Source organism: Erinaceus europaeus, chromosome 17, assembly GCF_950295315.1.
Source record: "Erinaceus europaeus chromosome 17, mEriEur2.1, whole genome shotgun sequence".
Taxonomy (NCBI): Eukaryota; Metazoa; Chordata; class Mammalia; order Eulipotyphla; family Erinaceidae; genus Erinaceus; species Erinaceus europaeus.
In genome coordinates, this window is record NC_080178.1 from 66818719 (window position 1) to 66830307 (window position 11589).

The 11589-nt window shown below is 42.8% G+C and overlaps 1 protein-coding gene across 1 annotated transcript; it reads left to right on the forward strand.

The window, feature by feature from the left end:
- Positions 1 to 10090: 10090 nt before the first annotated feature.
- LOC103122895 (olfactory receptor 52P1) lies at positions 10091 to 11056 on the forward strand. The gene has a single exon (XM_007533510.1). It carries the CDS (start codon positions 10091 to 10093, stop codon positions 11054 to 11056), a length of 966 nt encoding a protein of 321 aa, XP_007533572.1.
- The last annotated feature ends 533 nt before the right edge of the window (positions 11057 to 11589 follow it).

Here is an 11589-nt window from a genome sequence, read left to right on the forward strand (position 1 = left end):
GAACTTGCAGGCGATCATAGAGAGCCTCAGAAACTATGTATCTCAAAATTCTGCGACCCACAGACCACCATGTCCTGATGATTGTGCACTGATGATTCATCAAACCACTCAAGTTAGCATGACTCTCTCTCTCTCTCTCTCTCTCTCTTTCTACCTCACTTGTCCTGTTTCTCTGTTTTTAGTATAATAGTAAAAAAAAAAAAAAAAAGAAAAGAAAAGGGAGTCGGGCTGTAGCGCAGCGGGTTAAGCGCAGGTGGCGCAAAGCGCAAGGACCAGCGTAAGGATCCCGGTTTGAGCCCCCGGCTCCCCACCTGCAGGGGAGTCGCTTCACAGGCGGTGAAGCAGGTCTGCAGGTGTCTATCTTTCTCTCCCCCTCTCTGTCTTCCCCTCCTCTCTCCATTTCTCTCTGTCCTATCCAACAACAACAACAAGGACAACAATAATAACTACAACAATAGAACAACAAGGGCAACAAAAGGGAATAAATAAATATTTAAAAAAAAAGAGGATGCATATGTTGATCTTTAATGACTCACATATGGAACCCGTATCATGCTATTCTTCTTCTTCTAGCGTTTGCCCTTCTTCCGTAGCCAGTCAAAATGCTGGCTTTGAAAGTGACTGGGATCCATGTGGATTCAGTCGGCTAGGAAGGATCATCAGTTTCCCCAATGAATGGGTACTCATGGGATGCACCACGGGAAGGTCGATCCAATGCATCCCATATCATGCTATGATACAAATGTACTTGAACAAGCTTTAAAAATAATTAAGATTTATTTATTATATAACCTTTTTGATGCAGCCTTTTTCATGACTGTATTCTTTTTTAAAAAAAAAAACAAATATTTTAATAGTTTTATTTATTATTGAATAGAGACAGAGAGAAATTTAGAAGGGCAGGGGAAATAGAGAGGGAGGGGAGACAGAGAGATACCTGCGTGCCTGCTTCACCAGTCGTGAAGCTTCCCTCCTGCAGGCCGGGGCCGGCACCTTGCACACTCTGACCTGTGTGCTTAACCAGGTGTCCACCACCTGGCCCCTTGGATGCATTCTTTAAACCTATTTATTAGCACTTCCACTACCATCACCACCACCACCACCACTACTGTTTGTTTTGGTATTCTGTGGTCTTTCATAGTTGCACTATTCATGGTTTCCTGGCCACTTTTTCATTCAGACAGAGAGATAAACCACAGAACTGGAGCTTCCCCCTATGCCACGTCATCTCCTCTGTGGTGCCGGGGCTCAGGCGTGTGCTGTGTATATGCCAAGGCATGCACCCTGCTCCTGAGCTATCTCTCAGTCCTCTGCAACGTAGTATGCGATCCTTCAATTGTACTGTCATTTTATAGAACTCCCATGTGCATTTCTGAACTTGTTGCTGTCACAAAGCACATCCTGTTCAGGTTTCCTTTAACAAGATGTTTTCTGCACTTTTGTGTCCTCACTGGTCTGCCATTGCTACCAATGAATCCTGTCAGTGACTAGTTGCACAGAAAACCAAAGACTGGCAGTGAGGAGCTTTTCACTGAAGAAAAGATGAGCTCATGAAGTCTCTGCCTGGGAGAATGGTAGAGTTAAAAACTCTGAATTTATCCATCTACTTGAGCGCGAAGCACAGGGGTGACATGACTCGAGCAGAAAAAAAAAAAGAAAAAGAAAAGGGCCATTTAGAAAGGTGCTGGGGAGGTCAAGTTCTGAGTAAATTATGAAAAGAGGCAATATACCTGTGCAGACAGTTCCCGGGAGACTCCCCTGAATGATGTGGGATCCTAGGGACTGGTCAGGGTCATTTCTGGGAGTAGGAGTTCAAGACACTGGCTCATGGCCTGAACAAGGCTTTGAGCATATGGTAGAGTATATTGTGTGAGCAGAGAGGCTACATGAAATAGTGTTTATGGGAGTAGTGGAACTGTGAGTGAACTGGGTCTAGAGAAAATGGGTTTGTGGATTTAACGCAAAGGAGCCACTTTTCTGATAATACAGTCTACTAAGTTAAGCACACTGACTAGATTCTCAGCAACAGATACTTGGAGATAGATAATAATGTTGATGCAAGTTTTTTAAGTCTTGTTTTAAATTTTCTACTTACTGTTTGTTTGCTTGAGACAGAGAAGTTGAGAGTAAAGGGGGAAATAGATACACACACACAAACAGAGAGAAAGAGAGAGAGAGAGAAAAGCCTGCAGCACTCTTTCACCATTTACGCAGTTTCCCCACTGCTACTGGGGGCTTGAAAATGGGACTTTGTACACAGTAATATGTGTGCTCAACCAGATACACCAGCCTAATGTATAGTTTTTTTTCTTTTTTCTTTTCCTTTCTTTCTTTTTTTTTTTTTTGTATACCAGAGCACTGCTCAACTCTGACTTATGGTGTTGTGGGGATTGACCTGGGACTTTGGAGCCTCAGGCATAACCATTTACATAACCATTAACCATTATGCTGTCTACTCGTGCCCCTGTTTAAGTTGTTTATGTCTTTATATCATTATTTCAAGTTATGAAACACTGCCTTAGAAAGTCACTTCTGCTAGGTACATGGTATAATATCCTTTAGAGCTTCTTTACAACTTGCAGCAAAATAATATCTATTGGATTGTCCTACCAACATCCATGTTCAGCCAAAAAACAATTACAGAAGCCAGACCTTCCACTTTCTGCACCCCATAAAGAATTTTGGTCCATACTCACAGAGTGATAAGGAATAGGGAAGTTTCTGACGGAGGGGAGGCGATATGGAACTATAGTGGTGGGAATTATATGGAATTGTACCCCTCTTACACCACCACCTTGTCAATCATTATTAAGTCACTAATAAAAAGAAAATGACAAGTCACCTTTCAAAGTCAGAACTCTGCAGATATGCAATAATGTTCAGTGAGGATATGTGTGATAGATTCTAATAATAGAGTCCTGGAAGTGAATAAGACAGGGATAGTCACACAGAGAAACGGGAAGGCATGTGAGTTCCAGTCTCTTTGAAGAAATGAAACTGCATTGAAACAGAGGAATCCAGTTCTGGTAACTACAATGCCTGTAGCTGCAGTGGTCCTTAAATCTTAGGTGCTGTCAGATATACAGTGGCAACTCAGAGATGAGGAGCATGGAACCAGAAAAACAAACAAACAACAACAACAATAATTTTTTTTTAAAAAAAGCATGTAGAAAGAGTTCTAAGAGAACAGACTCCAAAATTTTCTTTCTTTCCTTTTCAACATTATTCTCTACCTGTGCCTCTAGTTTCTTACCTGGTCAACAACAATTGCAAGAGGAAATTTTGGACGCTCAATTTCCTAGGGAACACAGAAGCTCCCCAGATGGTGCTAATCATAAACCTGGTGTAGCTCACCAAACTCCCAAGTGGGGCCAGGAGACAGGTTGCCTCAGTATAACAGCCTCTCTCGGCGTGGTATTCACACAGCTGAGGGTATGAGGAGCTTGGAGATGGTCTCTCAGTCCTGTGAAGATGCTTTCACATTACTGTGCCACCTCATTTCCACTGTCCTGAAATCATGTGAGTCTGAGCTAAGAAGAGACATTTCTTAGTCTTTAGGATGAGTTCCAGTTTTATTTAGTAGGCTTCCTACAGTTGGTGTGTTGGTTTTGCATTCTGTTCAGGGGTTGGAAAGAGGAGCCAGGGGGCAAGTTTCCAGCAAAGGAGGAAACAAATGACAATGGCAGCTAGACCTGGGGAATGGGAAGTGTTGTGAAGAAGGCCCAAGACCTGTGCCATGATATTTGGGAATTATTAGCAAGAGATAATCACTAAACACCTGAGTGAATAGTATCTGCTTAGTGAGATAGAGAAAAGCTCTAACAAGCAAAGGAAATTGGGCAAGGAATGGTCAATCGACAGAATCGTCATGCTTGAACTCTTTCATGGATCAGTGTTTTAAAAGGATTACTTTGAGGGGAGGCTGGATGGTGGTGTACCCGGTTAAACACACATAGTACCAAGTGCTAGGACTCACACAAGGAGCTGGGGTTCAAGCCCCGGCTCTCCACCTGAAGCAAGGATGCTTCACAAGCAGCGAAGCAGGTCTGCAAATGCCTGTCTTTCAATTCTCCTCTTTATCTCCCCATCCACTCTCAACTTCTCTCTGTTCTAGCCAATAAAAAGGAAAAGCATGGCCACCAGGAGCAGTGGATTCGTAGTACCAGCACTAAGACCCAGTGATAATCCTGGAGGCAAAAAAAAAAAAAAAAGAATTACCTTGAGTTTTGTCATGGTTAGTGTTCTTGTAGAGGCAGTTCAAGTTCAGTTGTGCCCTTGTGAAGACAGACGCAGTTTGAAGCAAGGGAAGTCTTCATTCTCAGTCTCATTCCCAAAATTGTAATGTTGGGACTTCTGTTGTACTGAAGGCATTGGATTTAACATTGCAATAAAAATAGGGCTATATGCTGAGTAAGAAAGGCACAGGTTTAAGCTAAAGTGTGAGTAAGGATGTTTGCAAATATATATATTTACAGATCATAAGGTATTCTCTGCAAGAGAGTGTGTCAGACCACAGGCGTGTCCTGTGAGTTGGACAAGATGGTGGTGAAAGTAAGTTCTAAGAAAACAGTCTTCCCAAGAGGTTGGTGTGTGTAAAGGTCAGGAATGCCTAGAAAGAAAGAACTGGGATGGCAGTAATGTGTAATTCTATTAATAAAATGAGGAGTCAATTTACTCAAGTGATATGTGGCAATTTGTGGTAAGGCTAGCATTTGTAAGGGGAAAAAGTCACAAATATAAAGTTAGTTAGAGTGGGTGTGTCAATCTAAGCCTCTTGACTTTGCTTGAATGAATTTCTGAGAATAGAAACACTAGGGATATCTGGAACAAGCCAAGTCACTGGGGGTGGTACAATGAGTAGGGCTTTTCTGTTTCTGCCTCAGCTGGCATCCCATTTTGGATGATGTTGAGTTACTCAGTTGAGCAGATTCATATCAGCTCAGAGATCCAACCTGTCAAAGACGCCAGAATGGAATATGTCTGGTTTGACTGACAGCAGCCAGAGAACCTGCTTTCCTTTTTTCTTTTCCTATTCTTTATTCCTCTGGGAGTATGAACCCAGGGTCGTTATGGGGTGCAGAAGGTGGAAGGTCTGGCTTCTGTAACTGTTTCCCTGCTGAACATGGGTGTTGCCAGGTCGATCCATACTCCCAGCCTGTCTCTCTCTTTCTCTAGTGGGGCAGGGCTCTGGAGAAGTGGGGTTCCAGGACACAGTGGTGGTGTTGTCTGCCCAGGGAATTCAGGTTGGCATCATGGTAGCATCTGGAACATAGTGGCTGAAAAGAGTTAAGATATAAAATAGAGGGAGTTGGATGGTAGCGCAGCAGGTTAAGCGCAGGTGGTGCCAAGCTCAAGGACCGGCGTAAGGATCCCGGTTCAAGCCCCTGGCTTCACAAGTGGTAAAGCAGGTTTGCAGGTGTCTATCTTTTTCTCTCCCTCTCTGTCTTCCCCCCCCTCTCCATTTCTTTCTGTCCTATCGAACAACAACAATACCAATAATAACCACAACAATAAAACAACAAAAGCAACAAAAGAGAATAAATAAAATAAAGAAAAAAAGATATAAAATATTAAAAAATTGATGACTAATCATGACGCTAAAGACAAAAATATTGCAGAAAAAGATTTCGGGTCTCCACTTTGGAAAAGGTTAGTAGATCTATTTTAGTTAGGGGCCCATGACTTTACTAGTTTTTGCCTGCACCTAACATCTAATATGCAGATGGACCCAGATTATTGTCTGGGGAGATAGTGCCATAGTTGGAAAAAAGATTAGAAAGCTGGATCAGAGAAGAGTAAACACAAGTAGAACCTGAACTGGAGTTGGTGTATTGCACCAAAGTAAAAGACTCCGGGGGGTAGGGTGGGAATATAGCTCCAAAAAGGATGACAGAGGACCTAGTGGGGGTTGTATTGTTATGTGGAAAACTGAGAAATGTTATGCATGTACAAACTATTGTATTTACTGTGGAATGTAAAACATTAATCCCCCAATAAATAAATTAAAAAAAAAAAAAAAAGAAAGCTGGGTCAGGGAAGAGAGTTGCTCCCAAATATAGGGAAAGTATTGTTAACAGTATATAAATATTGTTAACAGTAAACACCATTGATTTGATCTGGGGCCCATAGTCAGCACAGGAGCCTATGTAACCTCTGCATCCCTGTAGATCTGAACTGGCATTCTGTGTTCATGGCTAGGAACATTCCAGGCTGCACTAATTTCAGGACCCATCTTCCTCAGGTGGTAGGTAGAGTATGTTGTCCAACCTCCCTTTGCAGAATGGGACAGTCCCTACCATTGTTGATCCACATTGAAGGCAAGGTCCTATAGAGACCCACAAAGGGGTCCATTATGTTGTTCCTGATGGAGATTGCTGGGAAATTGTGCAGATGCAGTCACATCTGCCATGTTGTCCCCTCAGGCTATTGCTAGTTCCTGCCAGAGTTGGGACATTCTAGGAGCACCTGTTCCGCCATGTTGTACCCTCAGGGCATTGTCAATTCCCCGCCATAGTTGCAGTGCTTTGGTTACTCCTCCCCCTTCCCATTCTCACTAGAGTTATTACCTACCCTGGAGTGCTATGGTTACTCCTCCCCCTTCCCATTCTCATGAGAGCTACTCCCATAAAAGCCCTTCTTCTTCAGCACCTCTCTCTCTTGCCAGCCCTTCACTTTGGTGGTTAGACGCAGGGAAGGCTGCTGTGTGAGGCGGCCATTTTTGCTACCTCCACGTGGCCCAAGCTGCTTCTCTCTCACCCAACTCTGAAGTGCCAGCACAAATAAAGATTTGTGTTCCCTCTTCTCTCTGGATCTCCTCTCTCTCTTCTCCGTGGCGCAGCTCAACAGGAGATGACTAGTGACAGTGGAGAGAGGGATCTGTTAGAGGTCTAGGCCCATCATGTCTGTGTGGAAATCCCAGGACTCCCTGACTAGGGCCCCAGGTGATGGGATGGCCTGGTAGTGACCAAAGAGTCATTACTAAAGTATGTCAGTCTCTTGCCCTTATTCAACTTTTGTAGTCCTTACTTTGTTTGATAAGGTTAGCTTTGGAGTGATTGAGGGGCATGTAATAGGAGGTGGGTGAGGAGGGTAATCATTACTAACCTCCTCTCCTTGTGTTGGCCACTATGTCTAGGGAAAGAAACATAAGCACTGATGTTGCCTAACAACATGTTTGGTCTGATTTTGCTTATCTCTTAAGTCCACCTTCACAGTAAGGAAGAATCTTCTAACACATCCAAAAAAAAAAGTCTCTGTTTTTTTTTTTCCAGTGACTGTACACATGCAGTGTGTGTTCCATTAAGAAACAGGAGAGTTTCCCTCTCTTCTCCTCTCACAGGTACATAGCTGGAGTGAGAAAGAATTAAGACAAGAGTCAATTCAATTCTGCTCAATTCTGCTCTTTGATAAGTATTTTTGGACTCTTCAATTTCCTGGAATCAATCACTATTAAAGATATTTGTTATTAATCCAGTACTTGGTATCCAATTTCAAGAATCAAACTAGCGGGAATCAGGCAGTAGCGCAGCAGGTTGAGCGCACATGGCGTGAAGCTCAAGGACCGGTGTAAGGATATGGGTTGGAGGCCTGGGCTCCCCACCTACAGGGAAGTCACTTCATAGGTGGTGAAGCATGTCTGCAGGTGTCTATCTTTCTCCCCACCCCTGTCTTCCCCTCCTCCTCCTCTCTCTATTTCTCTCTGTCCTATCCAACAACAACAGTAATAACTACAGCAACAATAAAAGGGGGGGGGCAACAAAAGGGAAAATACATAAAAAAATTTTAAAAAAAGAATCAAACTAGCTATACAGGTGGTGTTTCACATGAAATATGTGTGGTGGGGTAAATGAGTATGAACTCTATCACACTAATACCCTCATTTTGAAAGCTTCCAGTTAAGGTGACTTCATAGCATTTATCCTAATCACTAGGCCTGTATGCATTCCAGCTATTACCATTATGGCTTCATGTAGTTTGCAGAATTCTTTTTGCCTTATATGCTTGTTTAGAGAAGGGGAGGGTATGGGAAAGGTAAGACAAAAAGAAAAAGGATTATGAGATCTTTCCACAAGGAGAGATGAATCAGCTCTGGTAGTCTTATAAAAAAAAAAAATCACCTTTTAATGTGACACAGTAGGACTGAGAAGAATTCGTCCACATCTTTTCAGTGGAATAGCTCAAAACTACAGGCAGAATGCAGAAAGGATTATCCCAAGCATAGACTTTCAAAGGCTAGAAGTTTCTGTTTCCTACAGTGAGCAAAGGTCCAGAGAATTAACTTCACCATTTGGGAGAGTGAAAATTGAACATGTGTGCATCTTCCATCCTCTGATATTCTGAAGAAGGGTGATCGGGAATATGTGAAAACAGCTTGTGGTGGGGAAAGGAGTAGAATCAGCTATGGTAATCAGCTATGTAAGACAGGAAATAAATACCAGTAACTAGTTCCACTCGGAGTTGAAGAAATGAAGATAAAAAGAAAGAAGGAAAGAAAGAAATAAGGAAGGAAGGAAGGAAAGAAGAAAGAAAGAAAGAAGAAAGAAAGAAAGAAAGAAAGAAAGAAAGAAAGAAAGAAAGAAAGAAAGAAAGGAAGAAAGAAAGAAAGAAAGATTATCTCAGCCAGCAAACTGTGTTCTGGTCCCACCTAATCTTTAATTATACTTCACGAAGCTCGCTCTCTCTCTCTCTCTCTCTCTCTCTCTCTCCCTGTGTGTGTGTGTGTTTCTATATGTGAAGCATATTCTTCATAGGAATGATTTATTCTGTTCTTTGGAAAAAAAATAGGCCTTAGCTAAAAGACATTTCTCTTCTTCTTTTTTTAAGCTTTCTTTTTTCTTTTTTTCTAGTTTTTTTTTCTTTTAACTTTTTTATTGGGGGATTAATACTTGACACTTGACAGTAAATTACAATAGTTTGTACATTCATAACACTTCCCAGTTTTCCACATAACAATACAACCCCTACTGGGTCCTCTGCCATCATGTTCCAGGACCTGAACTCTTCCCCCCACCCACCCCAGTGTCTTTTACTTTGGTGCAATACACCAACTCCAGTCCAAGTTCTGCTTAGTGTTTTCTCTTCTGATCTTGTTTTTCAACTTCTGCCTGTGAGTGAGATCATCTCATAGTCATCCTTCTGCTTCTGACTTATTTCACTTAACATGATTTCTTTAAGCTACATCCAAGATGGGCTGAAAATGGTGAAATCACCATTTTTAATGACATTTCTAAATTACTATGATTACTTGAACCCTTTCTCCAGTCAGGCAGTGGTGCACAACATTGCCATGTGTCCAGACCTAATTTCAAGCCCTCTTCCTCATTTGTGGTGGAAAGAAGAAGCTTCGAAAGTATTGAAAGAGTGCTGTAGGTGTCTTTCTTTCTGTTTCCCTCTCCCTCTCTCTTTCTCTCTATCTCCATCACATTAAAAAAAAAAGAGTGAAAGAGGAAGTCAGGTGGTAACTCAGCGAGTTAAGCGCACGTGGAGAAAAGTGCAAGGACCAGCATAAAGATCCCAGTTCAAGCCCCTGGCTCCCCACCTGCAGGGGGATCGCTTCAAAAGTGGTGAAGCAGGTTTGCAGGTGTCTGTATGTCTCTCCCCCTCTCTTTCTTCCCCTCCTCTCTCCATTTCTTTCTTTGTCCTATCTAACAACAATGACATCAACAACAATAACAGTAACTACAACAATAAAACAAGGGCAACAAAAGGGATTAAATAAATATTTTTAAAAAGAGTGAAAGAAATGGGAGGGGTAAGGTTACTGGGAGTGGTGGATTTGTTGTGTCCCAGCCCCCATTATAACCCTGGTGACAAACAAACACTGTTCTCCTGTTCATTTCCCTTATTTAACAATTGCAACATGTCAAGCATTATGCAAACCTCCTTACAAATATTAACCCATTCAATTTCCTTAACAACTGTATGGGATAGCACTGTTATTATCTTTGTGTTATAGCTGATAAAGCTTGCCTAGCATTTTATAGGCTTAGTCTACTCTCACTCACATCTACTGGTTTGTGTTGTCTCTTCAGGTAATATGACCCTGAGTGTGGATTTCTGACCACAGAAGATTCTCAGGATTCTTGAAAACATGGAGTCTCCCAATCACACTAGCCTGGATCCTTCTATGTTCTTCCTCCTGGGCATTCCAGGTCTTGAGCAGTTCCACCTCTGGCTCTCACTCCCCGTGTGCTGCCTGGGTACAGCCACAATTGTGGGTAATATAACCATCCTGGTTGTTGTCATCACTGAACCAGCCCTACACAAGCCTGTGTACCTATTCTTGTGCATGCTTTCAACTATTGACTTGGCTGCCTCTTTCACCACGGTCCCTAAGCTACTGGCCATCCTCTGGTGTGGGGCGGGACACATCTCTTCCTCTGCCTGCCTGGCACAGATGTTCTTCATTCATGCCTTCTGCATGATGGAGTCCACTGTGCTGTTGGCCATGGCATTTGATCGCTATGTGGCCATATGCCACCCACTTCGCTATGCCACTATTCTCACTGACACCATCATTGCCCGCATTGGCGTCGCAGCTATGATGCGGGGCTCCATGCTCATGTTCCCATGTCCTTTTCTCATTGGACGCTTGAACTTTTGCAAAAGTCACGTGATCCCACACACATATTGTGAACATATGGCTGTAGTGAAGCTCGCCTGTGGAGACACCCGGCCTAACCGTGTGTATGGGCTAACAGCTGCGCTGTTGGTCATTGGAGTTGACTTGTTCTGCATTGGTCTCTCTTATGTCCTCGTAGCACGAGCTGTCCTTCGCCTCTCATCCCATGAAGCTCGGTCTAAGGCCTTCGGGACCTGCGGTTCCCATGTTTGTGTTATCCTAATCTCTTACACACCAGCCCTCTTCTCTTTCTTCACCCATCGCTTTGGCCGGCATGTGCCACTTCATATTCATATCCTTCTGGCCAATGTTTACCTTCTCTTCCCACCTGCTCTAAACCCCATAGTATATGGAGTTAAGACCAAAGAGATTCGGGAAAGAGTTGTCAAGGTATTTCAAAGAGGACAGGGAACAGGGGTCAAGGCATTTGAGTGATCTGGGAATGCAAGAAGAGACTGAATGCAAAATAAAATGTTTTCAAGATCAAATAATCCTCAGTATTTGATACTGGAAGAAGTTTCAGTAGGCATATGATGTTCTCTGTAGAGCCTTCTAGACCATGTCCATGAATAAATCACAGAGGAGCTCAAGGTGGTTCAGCAGTCTGAACTTTTTTTTTTAAATCTTTTAAAAAATATTTATTTATTTACTTATTTATTTTCCCTTTCATTGCCCTTGTTGTTTTTTATTGTTGTTGTAGTTATTATTATTGTTGATGTCATCATTGTTAGATAGGACAAAGAGAGAAATGGAGAGAGGAAGGGAAAACAGAGGGGGAGAGAAAGACACCTGCAGACCTGCTTCACCGATTGTGAAGCCACTCCCCTGCAGGTGGGGAGCTGGGGGCTTGAACCAGGATCCTTACACCTGTCCTTGCGCTTCGCACAACGTGCGCTTAACCCACTACTCTTCTGCCCGACTCCCAGCAGTCTGAACTTCTATCTAGGGGAGTTTAACATAGGGAGATT

Coding starts and splice junctions, on each gene's coding strand:
- LOC103122895 (XM_007533510.1), top strand. CDS start 10,091: ATGGAGTCTCCCAATCACACTAGCCTGGATCCTTCTATGTTCTTCCTC.